The sequence below is a fragment of the Elephantulus edwardii genome, unplaced genomic scaffold, assembly GCF_000299155.1.
Source record: "Elephantulus edwardii isolate Elephantulus edwardi_28Jun2011 unplaced genomic scaffold, EleEdw1.0 scaffold00013, whole genome shotgun sequence".
Classification (NCBI taxonomy): Eukaryota; Metazoa; Chordata; class Mammalia; order Macroscelidea; family Macroscelididae; genus Elephantulus; species Elephantulus edwardii.
In genome coordinates, this window is record NW_006399763.1 from 5,840,169 (window position 1) to 5,863,384 (window position 23,216).

The window sequence follows — 23,216 nt, forward strand, 5'->3', positions numbered from 1 at the left end:
AGAGAAGAGTGTAAAGTTATTAAAAGAATAAAGTAAGATCGAAGTTACTCAGTATTTTATTAGCAGGCCATGCATTCTAAACTCTCCATAAATTGATAGGAATCTCTGATAATTCCATAATTATGTAATATAGAAAAATATAAACATAGTACAAGGCAGTATTTGAAATCTTGATCAGGTGCATTAATTCTGAAGTAGATTAAGTGTGTTTTCTTACAGGACAAGGCTCAAATCTATTTATAGGATCACTGTAAGTTGTACTTAACTTGACAGTAACTAAAAACAACAAATGTGTTTTCACATTTTTAACCTCTCCTATTTACAAGTAAGTTTACTGTAATATTCAGAGAAGACAAGGACTAATATAATATATTCCTCTTTGGTTTTGTTGAAAGTAATACTGAATTCTAATTCACTAATTAAACTAAGACTTAAAAAAATGTAGATTTTTTTAAAAAAATAATAACTTGAAAGATTTGTATTATTAAATTTTGCTGTTAAATAATTTGTTCTATTGTAAGTAAAGATTATAGTGAAAAGTACTCTTATTTAGAAAGTTCAGAATTTCTTTAAAAAAACCCCAAAAACGTTCACAATAAAATTGCAGAAAAAAATTCAATTTCTTGGGAAGGTGTTAGCGTTATGTATTGAAGGCAAAAGAAGGTTATAGTGCAATTTGTAAAGAGAGAATCTTAATCCATATTAAGCTATATACACATAGGAAAATGGGAAATTCTTATGCAGTAGTGATAGCAGTGCTAAGTACAGAATAGGTGGATGATTTGCATGCTTTTTAGGTATTCTTTGTCCTTACAATTTTCTAGAATAATGTTATTTAAAAAGAAATTTATTTAAATAGAATTGAAGAGTCCGTTCGTTACTCAGTATGAATACAATATTGCAGTACCTTAACATAATGCATATGCCATAGCATGTTGCATTATGTATATTGAAGCTCCAAGGGGAATGAAATGGTTAGGAAAAGCCCAACTGATGCTTGGAAAGTAAGTAATAGTAAGCTTGGCACGTAACAGTGTAAAAAAAGGTTACGTTCCTATATTTGCAGCGGTAGCCCCTGACATTTGATGTTAAAACTTGCTGAAAGTTTATTTTGGAGTTGTAGTTATAACTTTACATATTTATTCTTTCTTAAAATATACTCTTTCATTTTTAGGCATTATCCAATTGGTTTGCTATTTGATCTTCTTGCATCAAGTTCAGCTCTACCTTGGAACATCACAGTACATTTTAAGGTATAGTTTAAATAGACTTTCCCATCTGTCCCACTTGTGATAATTAATGAGTAGACTTAGAGTAGGGTTCTAAAGAGGGGAGTTTATTGTTTATTCCATTAACTTTTTAGTTGCTAAACTACTGTTAGTGTTCATCTTTAAACTACTTTTCAATTCCTTAACTCTTGGCAGAACTAGTATACGTTTACTACATACAGTGTTTCATTTTTTTGTTGTTAGAGCTGAATATAGTGTGTTTAAAATTTTGGACACACTATAGTTTTTAAAAAAACAAAACACCAAAAAACTAGCAATAATCAAAAACCTCAAACAGAACAAAAATTCAGAGTATAGAGCAGAGAGGGTGATTGGGGTGGGAAAGATAACATTATGAACAAATTCTAAGGTTCTTTTGATTAAATTGAGAAAGGGCTTTGGAGCTCCAAGATTCAAACACTGATATAAATTTATTTTTAGCAATTTACTTCTGTGGTTTTTAGATGCACCCTTGTTCTGTCTTAATATAAAGTACTATTTTTTAATCTTATCCTCAGTCTATATCACAGGGAACATTAAAAGATCAGAAATACTTTTCATTAGTACCATGAGGCAGTAATCTTCAAATAATAATTTTGAGAGAGGCCTGTAGAGCTGAAAAGGTAATTTATATGTCTCTGATTTGCCTTCTTGTGTAGTATCCATTCAGAATCACTGCCCAAAGGCTGCTCACCTCTTCTTCCTTTGCCTACCTTCATTCCTGTTTGGAAATCCCATTTGTGGGTCATGGGAGCTTGTCTGAAGCTGTTCAGTTACAAATGGTGAGGCAGTAGCCAGGTGAAGTAGTTTAGAAAGTGCCAGAGAAGAAATAAGACAAGCACATTTCAAACTTAAGTATCCTTCTAATTATCACCTCATGTACTTGGGGCATGTTGCTAGCAGGTGCTATTCCTTGGAGAGGGACATGATACTGGGAAGGGTGGGGGTTCAGCAAAGGAGAGGAAGACTGTCAGCTGGGTGGTTTGACACAGTGACTGCTGTAGTGGACTCTTTTGTGTCAGAAGTATGAGTGTGCCGCAAGATAGAACAAGATTTGGATCTTTTGTTCATAGGGTCGTAATGAGTTGTACTTAACTCGACAGCACCTAACAACAACAAAAAGTTATAACAGGAGCCAACTTGTTGATATTTTATAACTTGAAGGAATTTATCACTCTGCAGTGATGATATTCTTTTGAAACAAAGTTTGATACAGATTAACTATTTGATAACATGAGGGCCAGCATTTTGTACTAGATGTGAAATTCAGACTCCAATATGCTTTCAAGAAAGTCATAAAGGAACAACCAGGTCTGTGTTTAGATTAACAGTAGGATTTAAAAAATAATAGTTTAAGTCCAGATTTCAAGAAAATAGCTATTAATTCAATCAGATTTGACAGTCATTCAGTTGATATGTTGGTGAGAAGGATGAAAAGATGGCTTAAAAAGCAGGATTAAAATTTCTTTTATAATTTAGCTTATAAAATTGGCTTAGGGGGCACTCTCCTGGCCTGTCCACAGGAAGGTATGCTGCTAACCCAAAGGCTGTGCATCTCAGATGACAGGAATTCACAAGCAGAGAGAGACGGGAGGTGACTTACTCTCTTGGAAACCGAGTTGAGGTCAGCTGAGTTGGTTCCAACTTGACTGCAGTGAATTAAGTTGCTGGCATTTCTTAGGACAAGAAGAATATTTAGAAGAAAACCAAAATTACAGTATATAGATGGAAAAAAGTATCTCATTTATCTTTATTTGATTTTATTATCAATCTTCAGTTTGTGTCCCTAAATCAGGAGGAGAGGAGGAAAGTGAGAAGTTGGCTTGACTTGATCATTTAGTATCTTTAAATGATTTTATTTCTGTAATTATCTTTTGGGGTATTGATTATGCACCCCTTTTACCTCTCTTTTAAAATTTTTTCCAGAAAACTCTCTTGTTGAAATATTTGTTGAACTCTTACTGTGTGAAAGTACTATGTTAACGTCTGAGGATGCATAAGTGAACACAATAGATTTTGTTTCTGACCTCATGTAGCTTTGTGCTTAATAGGAGAGATAAATCAAGTAGGTAGTAGCCAATTTTGAAAAGGCCTCTGGAGAAAAGAAACAGAAATGAAAATGATTAGTGAGATAATTAGTAGTTTCCAAAGGAAATTGGGATAACTCTTGTTAGGTGACCCAATAGAGTAATTTTCAACTGATGGAACCTCCATGTGATAAAATAGTCCCTTTTGGATTTTCTTGACTGGTTTTGTTTTGTTTGGGGTTTGTTTGTTTGCTTGTACTGCAGCAGATCACTAGGTCTTTCTCCCATAGGATGATGGATGGATTTGTATCCCCAACCTTTTGATTGGCAACTGACTTGCTTAACTTTTGTTTCACCAGGACTCCTTAAATGATGGCCTCCTAACCACATGCTCAGAAAAAAAAGTATACACAATGACGTTTCACCATCTTTGCCTCTAAGGAGCACCCTGGTTGCACTTTGTCTAAGACTGTGTGTGTGTGTGTGTGTGTGTGTGTGTAAATTTTTTTTTTACTTTTTTTTTTAGATTTGTTTATTTTTTAGGCAGTTCTTGACTTTCCAGATTGCCTAAAAGTAATAACTTTCTTTGATGTGTAAAATGCACTCCAAAAAATGTTGCAATTTTTGGCTAAAATATTTGCCAATTTGCTTATTAATACATAACCTTTGGAGGCCTGAGTCCATGGTTTTAATATATGTCTTTTTAATATACTCTGTGATGAAAAGCCAAATGCACATAAAGACTTTCTATGTACCATAGATGATAGCTGTTGAGGAAGAATACTTGTGCCATTGTTTGAATTGCAAGCTAAAGTAACCACTTTTTTCCGTGGAATACCTTTTCTTACAAGAAGAAATGACTGACAAGTCAGACATGTGTACATTTGTCAGACCTGTTCTCAAAACTTAATGAAGTGACTATAATACTCTGAAGAAATGAAGAGACAGAGTTTGTTACCACAATGGTTGTGCCATTTTACAGTCCTTCCAGCAGTTTATGGGAGTCCCAATCCCTCCACACCTTCTCTAGCATTGACTCTCTCCTCTTAAACTTTGCTGCTGTGTTTCAGGGAGATGATGACTCATTGTTACTTTGATTTGCATCTCTGTTAGCTAATTATGAGGTTTTAAGTATCTTTGGTGAAGTGTTTGATCATGTTTTCTACTGATTTGTAAAATGGATTGTCTTTTTATTTTGGAAGTGTTAAAGTTTTCCATAAATTTTAGAGATTAGTGCTTTGTCAGATATTTTTTACCCCCACTCTGTGATAGTCTTTTTACTTTGGGAGGAAATCTTTTTTATGCCTTTGTGTTGTGTTAATTGCTGTAAGTTGAGCATGTCTTATAGTGACTCTATGGACAAAAGGCTTGAAGCCCCTCTATACCTATGAAGAGTTATCAAACTTCATTGAGTTTCCAGAGGCATGTTGTTTAGGAAGTGGATGCCACTCATGCTTGCATTTTGAGGCATTTAAGGACATAATTTTTAGCAGTGTCTGTTGTCAGGGATCTCTCCAGAGTGCCAAAGTGCAAATACGTAAGTCTAGAGATTCAGGTGCACCTGATCCAGGCCATGGCCTTTGCAGTTACTTGCATCGGAGAGCAGGATAGTGAATAAGGGTGACAGAAGAATTGATGGCTTTGAATTGTGATGCTGGAGTAGAGTATTGAATATACCATACACTGCCAAGAGAACAAAGTCTCTCCTAGGTATGTCCTAAAGAGGGTGAAACCAAGTTGCTTTGTTTGACATGCTTTGAACATGTTACCAGGAGGGACCCAGTCCTTGGAGAACATCATGCTTGGAAGGGTGCAGGGGAGGAAGACCTTGGATGAGTTGGATTGACACAGTGACTGGGATAATAGAGGCAGATGTGTCAGTGAGAGTGAGACTGGCTCAGGATAGGACAGGGTTTAGAGCTATTGTACATAGGGTCTCTGTGAGTTGCAGGTGATTTGATGGCACATAATAATAACAACTAGGCCATGATCTTTGCAGTCACTTGCTATGTGCCAGACAGCTAGACGTTGACTAGGGAGGATAGAAGAAGAATTGATGCCTTTGAGCTGTGGTATTGGAGAAGAGTATTGAATATACCATCAACTGCTAAGAAAATGAACAGGTTCCAGCCTGCTCCTTGTAGGCAAAGATTCTGAGGCTTCATCTGACATACTTTGGATGTTGCAAGGAGGGACCAGTCCTTGGGAAAGGACAGTGCAGGAGAGGAAGACCCTCGATGAGAGGGATTGATTGATTCAGTGACTAGGGTAATTGGGGCATGTGTGTCGGAGACAGTGAGATTGACACAGGATAGAGCAGGGTTTAGGGCTGTTGTACATAGGGTTGCTATGAGTCGCAGGCAACTCAATAGCACATAACAACAAAAGTCTTTTAATTTATTTTATGCTGTTTGTGCTTTTTTGTTGTTATTTTGGTAGGAGTATATCATAAATTTTGGCATCTAAATTTGTCAGTAATTTAATTTTATTTGGATTCACAACACTCACAGTTGCAACAGTCAGAAAATCAAAAGATGTGTTACATTAACAAAATATGCTTTTTTAGGGCCTTCAGAATTATAAAAAGCAAATATATCTATGTATTTAAAGACTAATCCAACTATGGTATTTTCATTTGCTTCTTGTGCATCTGAAAGTTGCACAGTGAATAAGGATGAGAGAAGAAGAATCAGTACATTTGATTTGTGTGTTGTTGAAGAACATTGAATATACTAAGGGTTGCCGAGAATGAACAAGTCTGTCTTGGAGGAAGTGCAACCATGGTGTTCCTTCAAGGCAAGGGCAGTGACAGTCCTTCTCAAATTCTTTGAGCTTGTTGTCAGGAGTGGCCAGTCCTTGGACAAAGACGTCAAGCTGGGAAAGGGGGAGGGTCAGAGAAAGAAAGATTCAGCAAAATGAATTGACACAGTGACTAACAGTGGACTTGAGTATATAGAGATGGTAAGGGTTGCATGGATAGGACAAAGTTCAAGTCTATTGGTCATAGGATTTCTGTGATGATGTCTAACAACAAAAATAAATTTGCCCATATTTTTTTTTATGAATGACTGCATATTTTGACTATTTGACAAATAGACGTTCTCAATTTGGTAAGTATTATTTACTGAAACTCAGAATAAATAACAGTTATAAGTAGTTCATGAATCTGTTTAAAAAAGTTTGATTTGCAGTTATTGTGTACCGTAGAGTCAGACCCAAATCATAGCCAACCCACCCATGGGTTTTCAGAGGTAGTTAATTGCATGGGAGGAGATTGCCCGTCCTTCTCCCACAGAGTAGCTGGTGTACTTGAACCATGTGTCTTTGGGATTACAGTGCAGCTTCTTGCCACTAGGCCACCAGAGCTATTAAAAACACCATACAACAAATTATTTTACTGATGAATTCTGTCAGATGTTCAGGAGTAAGTAACATCAATCTTTATATTCTTTTTTAAAATAAAACTTATTTTCATTGTCATTTTAACAAGTGTACAGAAAAGTTAGATTTTCATTCATTCATTGTCAATCGGTATATTCTTTATCTAGAACATAAAAACTCCAGTCTCATTGACATTAAGTCAGTTAATGATTCGTTCTGTTTAGGAACAGAAAAGAATATTCTTAGTTGACGAAAGGCAGATGAGGAAAAACCTATAATTAATGGGTGATTTATTAAATGGTTTACCCTAAAATCAGGAAAACACCAAGGATACCTTCGTCTCCCATTTTTTTATGTAATTCTACTATAACCACAATATGGTTTCCTAAAAATGACTTAAAAGTTGCATTAAAAAAAACACAAAACACAAACAGCTATAGGACTTTTGGGATAAATGGAATTAAGGGAACGACAGCCTAAAATTCATTAATGACAGTTTTTATCATGGTACAATTTTACATGTATTAAAGGACAAAAATACACTTTAAGACCCAATTAAAACCACAGGACTTAATATATGTAAACCTTTCCTGTAATTTCTATTCAGTGTCCCTTCTTTGGTAAACATTTTGCTGAAGATACAGAATAGTACATTGATAGGGAAATGGTAGAAATTCAGGCTGATTTCAGAAGAGGCCATGGTACAAAGGATGTTATTGCTGCAGTCAGTCAGATGGATCTTGATTTTATGCCAGGAAAAAAGTTTTGTTTATTGACTGTGGATCATAACAAATGATGGATAACATTGGAAAGGATGAAGACTTCAGAACACTTAATTGTTCTCATCAAAGCCTATACCTGGGGCAAGAAGCAGTTTTCTGAATGGAACAAGGGAATAAATACTACATGGTTTCAAATCAATAAAGATGTGTGTCAAGGTTGTATCCTTTTTTCATACTTGTTCAATCTGTATGCTAAGCAAATAAGGTGAGAAGCTGGGCTGTATGAAGAAGAATGTGGCATCAGGGTTAGTGGAATACTCAACAACCTATGTTACCCAGATGACACCACTTTACTTGTGAAGAGACGTGAAGCTCTTGCTGCAGAAAAGCAAAGACTACAGCATTCTATATGAATGAAATTTCAGCATCAAGAAAACAAAAATCCACACCAATAGACAATATCCTAATAGATTGAGAAAAGATTGAAGTAAGTAATTTCATTTTACTTAGATCCACAATCACCACCCAAGGTAGCAGCAGTCAAGAAATTAAATGTGTTGCACTAGAAAATTCTGCTGTCAAGAACCTCTCTAAAGCTCTAAAGAGCAAGGGTGTCCGTTTAAAGTGTGCCTGAGCCAAGCCATGGTATGTATATTCAGTGACTTTCTCTGCATCTGAAAATTGGACATTCATTTATAAGGATGACAGAATAATCAATGTCTTTGAATTGTGTTGTTGGAGAATAGTCAACTTCCAAAAGAACAAATCTGTTTTGAAGAACGTGTGTAACCAAAGGTACTCCTGAGAGGCAAGGATTGTCTCACTTAGAAGTGGAGTGAAAGAAACGAAATCTGTTTAAAGTACTAATTAATCATCAGTGTTTGGTAACTTTTTTCTTGATTGGAGGTCATTTACTGTAATTTGCCAGTCTAATTCAGAGTCTTTTTAACCTTTCCCCTTTCTTTATTAGCACTCCATGACATTGTATACTGTGTTAATACCTGAGTTTCCTTTTTTGCCACCTAACTCAATTTTTGTTAAAACATTTTAAAGGAAACTTTAAAAATCTCTTAGATATTAAAAATTTAGGTCTAAATGTGAAAGTGTTATTGATGCTTATGAGGTGGGGCTTGAATGAGGCTTTCAGTCTTGCAAGTTTTATGACCACTTGTCCATTCTCTGAGGCGTAATTTTATTCAGCTGATCAAGAAACATCAAGAGAAAATGGAAGGTGTACAAAGAGTCCCTTTATCAAAATGAATTGGCTGACATGAAACCATTGCATACGATCAAGAACAAGTGATAATGATGGAAGAGGTTTCAACTGTACTGAAGGCATTGGCAAAAAAATAAGGGCACAGAAACTGGTGAGATACCAGTTGACATTATCCAACAAACAGATACTGCCCTGGACTTGTTTTGTGCCAAAATATCTAGAAGACAGTTACCTGGCCTACTAACTGGAAGAGGTCCATTTTTGTTGCCATTCCCAAAAAAGATGATCCAACAGAATGTGGAAATTATCATACAATATTGTTACCATCACACACAAACAATATCTTGCTGAAGATTATAAAAACAGTTATAATGATACATCAGTAGAGAACTGCATAAAATTCAAGCTGGATTTAAAAGAAGCCATGGAACCAGAGATAACATTGCTGATGTTAGATGAATTTTTTAGAAAGCAGGGAATAGAAGAAGGATATCTATGTTTTATGGATTATGCAAAAGCATTTGACTGCATGGAACACAATAACTTATGGCTAACTTTGAGAAAAATGGGAATCGCAGAACACATAATTGTGCTCATGCAAAAGCTATACCTAGACCAAGAGGTTGTTGCGCCACTAGAGCAAGGCAGCACTGCAAGGTTTAAAATCAGTAAGAAGGTGTACATTAGAGCTGTGTTCTTTTCCATGCCTAAATCTGTGTACTAAACAAATCATTTGAGAAGCTGGACTTTATGAAGAAGAATGTAGATTCAGGTTCTGAGAAGGACACATCAATAGCCTGTGCTGTGCAGATAACACAACCTCGGGGGAAAAGTCCTCAAAATGAGGAGGACTTGAAGCACTTGCTGCAGAATGTCAAAGACTAAAGCCTTCAATATGGATAACATCTCAACCTCAAAAAGACCAAAAAGTCCTCCCAACTTGGGCACTAGGCAACATCATGATAGATGGAGAAAATATTGACATTATCAACAATTTTATCTTAGAACTAGCAGTCAAGAAATCAAAAAAACATGTTGTATTGAGAAGATCTACTGTCAAGAACCTCTCAAAGTCCACCTAATTCAGACCACAGGCTTTTCAGTTACTTCCTATGTATCTGAAAATTGGACAATGAGTGATTAAGGATGAAAAAAGAATGTGATGGTGGAGAAGAGTACTGAATATCTCACAGACTGCCAAAAGAAGCAGCAGATCCCTGTTGGAGAAAATACATCCAGGGTGCTCCTTGGAGGCAAGGATGGTGAAGCTTCACCTCACATACTTTGGGCATGTTTTTAAGAGGGGCTCCATCTTGGGAAAAGATCAGTGAAAGAGAGGAACAACCTCAATAAGATGAATTAACACAGTGAATGCAATTCTATTGGAAATGATGAGGATCTGCAGAGTTCGTATCTATTGTTCATAGTCACTGTGAGCCTTAGTTGATTTGATGGCACACACCACCAGCAGCATCAGTGTGTAATAGGAAGAAACCCTGGTGATGGATTGAGCTGCTAATGGAAAGGTGGTCAGAGTGAACTCAACAACTGCTTCATGGGAAAAAGAAGAGATTGTTCCAGTTAAGAGTTGCAGTTTGGAGGGAGGTGGAGGGGAGGGCTGGGCAGGGAGAAAAGTGCAACAATGAATGAATGGAAATCCAAAATCTCTGTAAATGTTCATTAAAATTATTAAAATTAAAAAAAAAAAAAGAGTTGCAGCTTTGGAAACTATGAAGGGTTGCCTGAGTTAGGAGTCAGTAGACAGCAGTGACCTTGCTTTGATGGGGGTGAGTGTGTGTGCTAATGATTATAATAGATAATCTTTAACTCAGAGACTTGTGAAAATTAGAATTGGTAGACTGTATTTTTTAAAGTCTTAATGTACTGTCTTAAATTAGGAGTCTCAGTGACACAATTTTAAGAGAACTCTGGTGGCCTAGTGGTAAGAAGCTGTGTTATAATCCCAGTGGCATGAGGTTCAAACCCACCAGCTGCTCTATGGGAGAAGGATGGGCAGTTTCCTCCTGTGCAGTTTATTGCCTCTGATCACCTGCCAGAGGGTCAGTTCCTTGTCAATTCTGACTTGTTAGCACACAACAATAACAGTGTAATGACACAACAGTTAAAAATTAGACTGCTGACCAAATATTAGGTCAAACCCATAAGCTACTTCATAGGAGTATGGTCTGGCATTCTACTTCTGTAAAGACTTCCAACCTTGGAAACCATGCAGACACTTCTGCTCTCTCCTGCAGGGTTGGTATGAGTTTGAATTGACTTGACAGCAGTGGGATTGAGTTTGCACACATTAAATACTCAGTATGTTCTCAGTGAAAACTGAACAAGCAAAATACTCTTCTTTCATTTGACTGTCTTTACTTTTCCACTAAGCAAAAATAACTGCTTATGTGACTACCAAGTTTTTTCTAAAATTATTATTGTCTTAAAGGGACAGTGAAAATACTAGGATGTAAATTTAGCTGTATGATCTTAATTAATTACCATACAGAGGGAATGAAACACTGCCTGATTTTGTACTATCCTCATGGTTTGTTTTCTATCAGACTTAACTTGTGTGATCTATATAGTTTTCATTGTCTGGTATTGGAAATAGATCCAGAAATTTCTTTCCTAATCTTGGTCTGAAAAACTCCACTGAAATTGTTTGGTAGAATAAGAACGTGTAGCCCTTCACTAGCAGATGAGTGGTATCATTGACCTGGAATTGTATCAAGGCCTTCTTTATGGAAGGTAAGAATTCTAACATTGAATTACCAGTGCCTTTTTTTAGCAGCTTTATTGAGGTTTAGCCAATCTACAATAAATGAAACCTTTTTTTAGGTAGGTAACGTAGTTGTAGAATGGCTAAGTCAGATGATAGATGTGTATTTAACTTTTTTTAAAAGGCAAAACAACCAAATAGTTTTCCAGAGTCCTTGTACCATTTTATATTCCCACTAGCAGTGTGTGATGGTCTTTTTCACATCCTTATCAACACTTGAGTTTAAAAATTTCAGTATATTCAGTCAAAAAACTATTTTCAAAATCATTGTTAATGTTAAATTAATTCCTATTGTTATAAACGCATAATTACTTGAAATTATTTGGATAAACTAGAAAATGTTCTAAATAACTACAGATTTTTTAAAAGTTGCTTTTAAAAATGTTTGTTGTTGAGCTGAAATATCTTTATTGAAAAGACAGAAGATATTTTGTTTAAAATGGTAACTTGACGATAATCTAGTTTTCCTTTAAGAAGCTCATTTCCCAATGCACTTACCTGTGTTATATGGGTTTTTTTTTAAATAGAGTTTTCCAGAAAGAGACCTTCTTCACTGTCCATCTAAAGATGCAATTGAAGCTCATTTTATGTCTTGTGTGAAAGAAGCTGATGCTTTAAAGCATAAAAGTCAAATAATTAATGAAATGCAGAAAAAAGATCACAAACAACTCTGGATGGGATTTCAAAATGGTAAGTCTAGTACCGTTTTAACTTTTAAATCTTACTTTGTCAGCCAGAGTAAGCGATACATTTTAGGATTACTGGTAAGATCCTTATTTTTCCTAGAGTGTTAACCCAAAGGTTGATGGTTTGAGCCCACCACTCAGTATTGTGAAATAAAAAGCTTGGTGCTCTGCTTCCATTTAGATTAAAGCCAAACGGTGAAGCTGTACTCTGTGGCATATGGGTTTGCTGTGACTTGGAACTGACTTGATGGCAAAGAATAACATCCGGATTGGTGGGATAAATTTAAATTTTGCCCTCTAAGTGCAAAGTTTCAGAGAGGCTACTGTTAGTTACCGCTTTCTAACATCCCACTTGTACCATTCTAACATCTGTTCTTAGAGACTGTAGCCTGAGACTGATTTGCTCATATCATATGACAGTGTAAAGTTTAACTTCTGAAGAATGGACCTTTACTTTCTAGGTGGTTGTTTTGTTGTGTACTGTCAAGTCAGAACAGACCCCTAGCTGACCCTCCAGCGGATTTTCAGAGGCAGTAGGTCATACAGGAAGAGATTTCACTTCTTCCACAGAGCAGCTGGTAGGTTTGAACTGCAAAGGTTTTAACTTTGTGTTGGCAGTGCCGTTCCTTAATACTAAGCCACCAGAGTCTTTATTCCTCAGATATGTCCCTGATGGATCACAACTGGAAATTTTTTTCTTTTTTTTTTTTCATTTTTGAGTGTTTTTCATCTTCATTCACATTGTATCTCATATAATCATTCTCACACATTCCCATTATGTCTCCTAAAATTAATTACCACAAATACTCTGTCTTTTTAGATACCCACTGGATCTTTCATAATTCTTTACCCCCACCATCCATCCACCACATTCTGCAGCCTCGTGATTTTGCCCCCTCTGTATGTTCAGCACGTTGTCTTTTGCCTCTTGGGATATCCATACACACATCTTACTAGTTATTGTTCAGTTTTTGCCATGATGTTTTTATGTAGTATTTGTTTTTATGAGCCTGCATTATTTCATTCAGAGTAATGCTCTCCAGCCTTTCCCATATAGTGTAGTATTTTTCAAAATTGTTGTACCTGAGTGCTGCATAGTATTCCATCATGTGAATTGATGGCAGTATTTCAATCCAGGAGTTTGCTGATGGACATTTGGGCTGTTTCCATATTCTTGCTATTGTGAATAATGCTGCTCTGAACATCGGTGTCCAAATCTCTGTTTGTGTCTCAGTTCTGTTTTCCTTGGGGTATACTCTTAACAGCTGAGCCATGTGGAATTTCCATTTTCAGCTTGAAAATTCTCTTTCTCAAACTCCAGCAGAGCTTACTTTCCCAACACTGTAAAATTGTTGCTTTGTGTTTGAATTCTATCTCTGGCTCCTGGGATTTAAGTAATATACTCATGGAAAAAATGAGAGGAATCTGCATCTCACCCCCACAGTTGTCCTCATTTTCATATTTTACTCAATCATTTCTGCCCTGATGGCTCTGTGATGACTTTAAGCAGTTCTTCCTTTCTATGGTTCTGATATATGTACATTTTGGCTAGCATGGTTTAATCTAGCAGGAGCTGCTCCCCAAAACGTGATTTGGATTTCAGGTACCACAGTTTATATATACTGTGGACCATTGCTCAAAGTAAAAACATCAGTTCTCAGATCATTATAAATAATACCTTAATTCTTTAAATAATTACACATCATGATTAGTGACTCAGAGTCATCACTGATTGATCCCTCTTAATTGTCTCAGTACGACAAGAAACTAGGTAAGTATGTTACCTTAGTGGCTCAGAGATAAATTCATATGGCAGTTTATATAGAAGGATAATTGAAAGAGAGAATAGGCCACCAAAGATGAAATTGAAGCAAGAAGCAAACAAAAAATGATAATGCTGAAAGTCAAATTTGAATAGATGGTAATGGGGTATTAGAAGAAATAAGTGGCTGAGAAATTGCTGGCCATGCCAACCTTTCAGGAAATGTTTAAGCAGTCAGAGGAAGTTAGTGATGGTGAACTTAATAATTGAAATAAAGAAAGTGGTTATGACATACAGCATATATCCTTTGGATTATACTGTAACTCTCAGTGATGTATGTGTCTGTGGTTACTTAGTGTTTATTATACTTGCCTTATGCACCATAGAAGGTGGTGTGTGATCTGTGGCCTTAGATGAGAAAGGCATATATTTTCAGACAGTGTACTCTGAATTCTCACTCATGGCAGCCTTCCATCACGTTTCTGAAGCTGTAAATCTTTACAAGTGACTGTCCCATCTTTCTCCTAAGGAGCAGCTGTCAGTTAGCTGTTACCAGGTAATGCATTACACCACCAGACTCCCTATCAGGGTGATTAAACTATGATGACCAGCCAGCCACTTTTTAAAAAATATCATTGCTTAGCTCTGGTGGCCTAGTGGCAAGAAGCTGCACTGCAATCCCAGAGGTACATGGTTTGAATCCACCAGATGCTCTGCTGGAGAAGGAGGGGCAGTCTCCTCGTGTACCAGTCAAATCCGATTTGACAGTACACACAAAAAATTGATAAAAATAAAAATCATTGCTTCCATTCATGCTCATTTACTCAAATAAGATCTTTTGCTGCTTCTGTGCTACAGCAGCAAAGTTAAATGGTTAAAACAAAGGCCCTCTAGGCTAAAATATGTATCACCTGGCCCTGTAAGACAGTTTGGCAACCCCAAGATGGCTGCCCAAAGTGTAGCTCATAGTGTTAAATTGACTCAGGATATGTCTTAAACTGTCACTCATTCAGAACTGGTATGTCAGAGCTGCTATAGAATTGTTTGTTTTAGTTGTTAAGCTTTGTTTTGTTTGTAATGATAGTGACTGAGCTGATACTACTCAGTCTTGAGATTTTTATAGTGTGGATATTGGAGACCTTGTTGCTTTATTTTCCACTTTTTCAGATGGTAAATGTCTGCATACTTTAATGCTCATTTCTGTTGTCACCTTTTACATGCCATCTTCCCTCTGATTTGTTTAGTCAGAGGGCATTTAGTGAACACCTGACAGTGTGCTAGGTGCCAGTGATCCTTCAGCAGTGACGGAGCATGCCTGGGGCTTAGAACCTAGTGGAGGCAGAAGGGTGTATGCTTTCCAACAACAATGGCTTCTTGTCCATATGTGTGTATGCATACTCTTGCATTTTAGTACTCCGTAGTATTGGTTTATACTGTTGAGAGAGCATTATCATACATGAATGTATTCCTTAGCACCTAGTATATACCATAGGCATAGACTGAACAAAATAAATAGTGACTAAATGACGCTATTGAATTGTTTGGTTGGGTGAGGTTTTTTTAATACTGCAAGGAAGTAATGTTAACTTACTTTTATAAATAGTTTAATGTTAATATAAAAAAGAAGTGCCTTACTTGAATTTACTTATAGAAAAGGGTTTTAAGCTTAGGAATTTTTTCCTCCACAAGATTTATTAATTTGTGATGTCAAAGATCTTTTTTACTTTTTGGCTAGCATAACAGATGGTTACGTTGTTTCATTCAGAACTGCACCTGTAGAGCATAACAGCTAACGATTTAAACAATTTTGAATACTTTCAAATGCTAATTTTAATTTCCCAGATCTCTCTGAAAGAGAAATAAGAAAAGCTTATGAAACCAAGAAAACACACTTAAGATATACTGTGCCTTTCAGTGTTTTTTTTTTAAATGGATTTTCATTTTACATGTAAAAATATTTAACATTGTGAAACAAAGTTGATGACCACAAAAAAGAAAAGAAAGTAGCATTTTTATTATTTTGAGACCATTGGCACTGCATGTGCAGGATCCTATTTCCCCCCCAGGTAAATGTTGAGCTATTTTTCTTTTGAGTTAGTAATTTGGGGTGAAAAATATCTCATGTATTTTTAACATGCGACTTAATTTTCAGTCTTGCTTTTGAAAGTATATATTAAATTCTAAGAAGAGATGACATTAAGTAAATTTGATTAACCTTTTAATAAAGGTAAGCTTTGGTTACTAAATAAATTGAAAGTTTACTTTTTTCTAAATTGTGCATAATCTTTCAGAATTAATCAGTGATTTTGTTTCAGAGAATCTGTTATTTACTAATGTGCCAAACTAACTTAAAACTGGTTTCTGCAAGGAAACAGTGACATCAGAGGCAATTTTATAGTAAGCTTTAGTGTTTTGAAGATATTTAAGTTGGTAGGTGATGAGAAAGTCATGTGAAAAGCATCTAGCTCTTTGGAGACATGGGACTCCCCAGTGGACAAGCAACTTGTAATCACATAGCTTTCTTTTTAATAGTTACAGAGTCAAAGTCAACTCATCAACAAGACTGGGGTTTTTATTAAGAGTGAATGAGTTTTGGACAGAGAATATGTGTTAGTCTGAGAAAACACCTGTTTTATTCTTGTGTTTCTTACAGAGGAGTTAGTTGTGTGTTTCCCTCCAACCCCCAGATTCTAGTATGTTACGTGTCAGGCTATAACCTAAAAATCAGCTGTTCAGATCCACTAGGTACCACACAAGAAAAAGATAGGCAGTGTGATGGAAGGCCATCACAGTTGACTCAACAGTAGTGGATTTTAAGTAGTAGATGAATAGCCCTTTATTTCTCATCCATGTTCGTGTAGAAGCGATTTTAAAGCCTGGACGACATGAGCACACAGCCTCCATCAACAGACAGGTGATGGGTGTGCATGAGGCGCCTCTTACTCACTGCCATTGATACTGCCTTGAAAGGGAAGTTTTATTATTATTTTTTTGTTTGGTTTTATTAATTAATTTTAATCAAAGTTTACAAAGACTTAGGGTTTCCAGTCATTCATTGTTGCACTTTTCTCCCTGCCCACCCCCTCCCCTCAAAATTCATGCTTCTCCTTGATAAGTAAAACTCTTTCATTGCTGTGCAGTCCCTCCCCCCAGGTCTACTGCACTGTGCAGCCTTCATTCTGAACTCCTGTCATGACAACAATACCTAATCACATATCCCTTTTAAACAGTTCTCTCCCTCATCTGTTGCAATGCAGTATACATCATTCCTCCCCTTATTCTCTGGCTTCTCTCAACCCCAATGTCAGCCCTGTTGTACAGTAATGGCCCTATGCAATATTTGTCCTTTTGTGACTGAGATATTTCACTCAGCATAATGTTCTCTAGGGTCATCCACTTTGCATAATATTTCATGACTTCCTTGTTTTTCAATGCAATATACCACAGCTTCTCTACCCATTCATTTGTTGATGGGCACTTGGGTTGTTTCCAGCTCTTTACTATTGCAAACAAAGCCACAATAAACATGAGTGTGCATATATCTACTTGGGTGGCAGTTATGTATTATTTTTTTAATATTGGTTTGCATACAAAATTCATATACATTGAGTTTGATTCCTATACATTGTTTAACAACATAATTCCCACACTTTGTGTTTTATTAAATCGATCATCATTGATCAGTGCCCACCATTGTCTCATATTTTCAGGTCTCTTTCTTTTTTGATCTTTCCTAATTCTTTTACTTCCTCCCTTTGCCCACCAAACTCTGTGACTTGTGATATCCCCCCTTCCCACTATCAGCCTCCCTATTCTTCTTGTACTTTGATACATATCTTAGTAGTTAGCCTTCTATTTTTGTAAAGTTTTTATGAGACTGAGTTTACTTAGAATAATGCTATCCAGTCTCTCTCGTGTTATAAAGTATTTTTCAAAATTATTGTTCTTGAGTACTGCATTGTGTAAATATACCACAATTTCTCAGTCCATTCATTTGTTGATGGACATTTGGGCAGTTTCCATGTTCTTGTGATTGTGAATAAAGCTGCTGTGAGCATCAGTACACAAGTCTCCATTTGTGCTTCAAGTTGTCAAGTTCTCATTTCCTTTGGGTATATTCCTAACTGTGGAATAGCAGGGTCATATGGAATTTCTGTGTTCAGCTTGGGAATACTCCAAAATGTCTTTTAGAGTGGTTGTACCATTTTATAATCCCAACAGTGTATGAAAGTTCCAGTCTCTTCACATTATCTCCAGCATTTATTGCTTGCTGTCCTGTTACACTTTGGCACTGCTCCTGGAGTGAGATGGCATCTCATTGTGGTTTTGATTTTCATCTCTCTTGCCAGTGATTTAGAGCATTTCTTCATGTGTCTGTTGGCCATCTGAATATCTTCCTCTGTGAAAAGTCTTTCCATGTCTTTTGCCCATTTTATGATTGGGTTATCAGGGGAGGATTTTCTTGTTGAGGCTCTGAGGTTTTATTATTTTGGTGCTGTTTCTATTTTAAACTTTAGGTTTTACTCCTAATTACTGCTTTACTTTCTGAATGCTCAAACACGTGTTCCAGAGTTTTTCTCAAGCTTAATACCAGGTTTAACAGTTGATAAAATCTATTCATATTTTAGATTGAAACATTTACCTGACCTTAGACACTTCTTCTGTATTTGTTTTTTATAATTTTAATGATATTGATTGTTATCGTATATTTAAATTCTTCTAGTACTCTTTGAAGTGATTGCCTTTCCTCTGAGGATTTGCTTTAATTTAATTAAAGCAATAAAATAACCATTATTGTCTCTGAGACTATCTAAGCATCATTTTTGTGTTGACTGTATATTTTCATCCTCTCCTTTTCAAAGACTATTCTATTGGAAAAAATGAAAGTTAAACAAGTTGAATAGTTGAGCTTTCGCTCTGTCATCTCTTAATTCCATATTCCCAAAGTGACACTCTTTGCTTATAAAGCTCTTTTTCTTTTTTTTTCTTTTCCTTTCCTTCCCTCTCCTCTCCTCTCCTGTCCTCTCCTCCCCTCCCCTCCCCTCCCCTCTCTTTTCTTCCTTCTTGGCTTTTCTGCCATAGCTTGGTTCCTTTTTATGGGTCTTATTTTAATTGTAATTCATTATACAGGTTATTGTTGAATGCCTACTGTATTTTTTTCCTCTTTTTAAAAAATTCATTTTGATGAAAGTTTACAGAGACTTAAGGTTTCCAGTCAATCATTGTTGCACTTTTCTCCCTGCCCACCTCCTCTCCCTGAAGGCCTACTATATTTTTAAGACACAAAGTTCATATCCACCAGCAGTTCTTCAGTGAAAGCTGGGCACTCTCTTCTTGTGCAGTTACAGCCTCTGAAAACCCACAGAGGGTCAGCTCTGCGTTGGTTCTGACTCAGGGGACATAACAATGATCAAAACAGAAATCCCTGTCCTTGTACAGCTAAAGTTATAGTAAGAGAGATAGATAATAAATATATATGTGTGTGTGCACGCGCGCGTGAGTCTGTGCAAGTAAAATACACTGTGTTTATAAGAAACCAAATACTATAGGAGAAAAAATAAAGTAGGGTGAGGTGAGAAAGTGAGAAACAACTGCACATTGCGTTTTCTCCTTTTACTTCTGTCTATGAGTAGACCAGTTGTACTTTGGGTAACTGCTGGCAAGCATGTAGGAGAGAACATGCTATTTTCAGTAGATTGGTTAGGGAAGACCTCCCTGATTGGATGATGAATAAAAGTCAAAAGTGAAGCAAGGATATGTTTATCCAGGGGTGAAATGTTTTCTGGCAAAGGGGCCACCAAGGGCAGAGGTTCCCAGGTGATTTAAAAGGCAGTGTTAAAGGTGATTTGTGGTGGTGGTGGTGGTGGTGGTGCTTGTTTTCTGCAGTTTAGTTTAGTTGGCTATGACTCACAGCAACCCTTTGAACAGCAGATCTGAACCTTGCCCTATCCTGTGCCTACCACACAATCTTTGCAATATTTATTCCCATTGTTTCAGTCATGGTGTCAAGCTATCTTATTGAGGGTCTTCCTCTCGTCCTCTGATGCTTCACATTTCTCAGCATCATGTCTTTTCCAAACACTGACCTATCAGACCACTATAATATAAAGTAAGAAAAAGTTTACACAAAGAATAAATGTTGGAGGGATAGGAAAGGATAGAGGAGGAATAGAAAGGCAATGTAGAATAATTACATTAAGATGTTTATGAATGTGTGAAAATCAATATGCTATATAAACCTTGACTCACAGTAATGAATAAATTTTTTCTTTTATTTTTTTTACTTTGCAGTAAGGAGTTGTGCTACCAACCCAAAGGCTACTTCAAGGGAGAGAGATGGGCATTTTCCTTTCATGCAGTTTATTGCCTCTGAAAAACCCACTAGAGGGTTAGCTATGAATCACTTCCAACTCAGTGGCTCACAATAACAGCAGACACTTTACAAGTGCCGAAACTTATTCATAGCTTTTGAAAGTGTTGGATGTAGTGAGGTTTTCTTCTGATACCCTCTGCTCTAATGTTTTGTCATATTTCCCCCTATCTCCTTAGGTTAGTTCTAGCTCATATTTCCCTCTCAAATTCTGTTTTTTCTAGAATTTTCCCCCTTTATTGAACAGGTATGCCATTTTGTATTTCAATAAAAACCACACACACAAATTGAATGCTGGCAAGTCAGAACTAAGTCTTAGCTGACCTATCAGTGGGTTTCCAAAGCTGTAAATCTCAAGGGAAGAGATTATCCCTCTTTCTCCTTTTTTCCTACCGATGGATTTGAACTCCGGAGAGGCACAGCCTGTAGATAGCATTTTAACTCCTTATGAATAATGATGCGAAGGCTCTCTGGTTTTGGGCATTTATATTTATCAGACCTCAACTATATCTATAGTATCATGATTCATTTTCTGATAAAATACTATTCATTTCTTTCAGTGACCTGTTTTATGCTTGGGAGCTCTGATGTTGTAGTCCATAGGGAGTTGTACGGATAACCCCAAGTCCACACAGATCTCAGAATTCAAAACTCCCAGTGTCTCCAAGGGAGAAAGATGGACAATCCAGAGTGATTTACAGCCTTTAAAACTCAACGGAGGGTCACATTTCTTGGCAATGAGAATGAGTAAACATTATGGGTGTTTTGTTGGTGTTCAAATCAACTTCAACTTGGAGCAACCCTGTGAACAACAGACTGGAGCTTTGCTTTATCCTGTGACGTCCTCACAATCTCCAGCATTCGAGAGTCCATTGTTACGGTCACCGTGTCAGTCCATTTCATTCAGGGATTACTTCTCTTTCACTAACCCTCTACCTTCCAAGCATGATGTCTTTTTCTAAGGACTGACTTCTCCTGAAAACTTGTCCAAAGTACGTGAGACCAAGTTTCTCTATCCTTGGCTCTAAGGAATGCCCTGGATGCACTTCTTAAAAAGCAAATTTATTTGTTCTTTTGACAGTACATGTTATTTTAATACTCTTCGCCAAAGACATGATAGAGTTTATATACACTATTCTTTATCCTCTTTGTTAACTTATTTTCTCCTTAAGAATAATAGATAACCACTTCTCCGTGGTGTATTCTGTATCAGGCCCTTTAACTTATGTCTTTAAATGTCTGATTATTTTATTTGCTCTTAAAATAAGACATACTCCTTTATTTCTTCAGGTTTATTCTTAGAGTTACAGCCCAAACATTACAAGGTCTCATGCCTAAGAAAACAGTTGTTTATGGAGGTATTTGTATTTTCTCCTGTTGTTTCAAACTGCCCTACCTCAGCTGCTTCAGGTGGATAATATCGGTGGCTCTGTCTTGCATGACCACTTGCAAGCTTTTAAAACCCCAGGCACATAATTTAAAAAAAAAAAAAGTAAAACTGAAGCACTTTTTTCTTATATCTAAGTAGCCTCAATAAGGTGTTCTTTTGGAGGTTTGGATTTTTGTGGTAAATATATGTAGCACATGACTTTTGCCCGTTTAGCTTTTTACAGGTGTAAAACTAACTGCAGGAATCACATCAGTTCTCTGTGCAGTTCTTCCCTCAAGCAATGCCGTTTACCCATTTTTATAAAGAAAGGCAGTATTTTATAAACACTAGCCCCTCTCACCTCTCCCTAGTAACCACTGGGAAACTTTGGAATCTATATATTTGCCTTCATTTGTCCTTTTATAGAAGTGAAGTCATTACATCCTTCTGTGCTTTTGCCTATTCCTATATACTCAAGCTCTATCCATTTTGTGGCATATGTCAAGCCTACCTGTATCTTGCTTAGAATTACTTGTGTGTGTGTATATATATATATATATACACACACACACACACACACAAACTTTGTTTAGCCAGCTATTGGTTGATGGACATTTGGTAGGTAGTTTCTTCCTTCTGGCTATGAATACTGGTATACAAGTGTGTTTATGATTCTTTGCTTTCAGATCATTTGTTATATACCTAGGAATGAAATTGTAGAATGGTAGTTCCTTTTTTTGTAGCATTTTTGAATGTGTGTTTGGTTTTTTGTTTTGTTTCTCAGTGTTTTGTGTATATGTTTTTTAAGGAGGCACACTTTTGCACAATTGCTGTACCATTTTACATTTCTACCAGCACTGCACAGAAGCTTGGATTTCTCCACATTCTCACCAACATCAAATGCCTTTTTATCCTTTTTGCCCTGGCATTATCATGACCTCCGTCTTTTCTTTTCCTAGTTTAAAGATTATTTTGTATTGATAACTCATTTTGTTTCGCCATTGACTTCTGGTATTCACCTTATTTCTTCAATTATAAGACCTTAAAAAAATGCTGTGACATCTTTCTGAAATGTTTGTTCTTTCTGCCTGTATTTTAGAGATAAGAGTGTGCCAAAGACTTATCTTACTTAGAAAATAGTGAAACAACCTTGCAAGTTGGTAATCTGGCTTTGTATTTAATGTGTTCTGATTTTTTTAAAGTATAAATTGATTAACTGGAGAGTAGTGAAATCATATTTTTTGCATAGTAGTCTCGAGATTTTCTGAAGGCATTTTTTTATTTGACATAATACTTAGTATCAAGCAGATTTTGAAAGTTAAGTATTGTGGACCAGTTATTAAGATATGTATATTTTTAACATTTTATCTAACAACTATGCGATGTTTTCATATTTATAGAATAAGCTTACCTCTTTTTTTCTTCCTACAGTTCTGTAAATTTTTAGTGCATATTTTTCATATGAAGAAATAGACTTAACAGGGTAAAAAGTGCCAATTCAGCAAAGTAGCAGGATACAAGATCAACATACAAAAATCAGTTGGATTTCTCTACAGCAACAAAAAGAATACAGAGACAGAACTAAGAGAAACAATACCTTTCACAATAGCTAATCACAAGATTAAATACTTGG

The 23,216-nt window shown here is 36.3% G+C and overlaps 1 protein-coding gene across 2 annotated transcripts in view; it reads left to right on the forward strand.

Moving 5' to 3' along the window:
- Positions 1-23,216, forward strand: part of ATG5 (autophagy related 5) — a 121,879-nt gene that overhangs the window by 29,445 nt on the left and 69,218 nt on the right. For both annotated transcript variants that reach the window (XM_006881178.1, XM_006881179.1), the window contains 2 exons: positions 1,175-1,253; positions 11,924-12,086. In XM_006881178.1, coding sequence (XP_006881240.1) covers positions 1,175-1,253; positions 11,924-12,086 — 242 coding nt within the window. The remainder of the gene's footprint in view (positions 1-1,174; positions 1,254-11,923; positions 12,087-23,216) is intronic.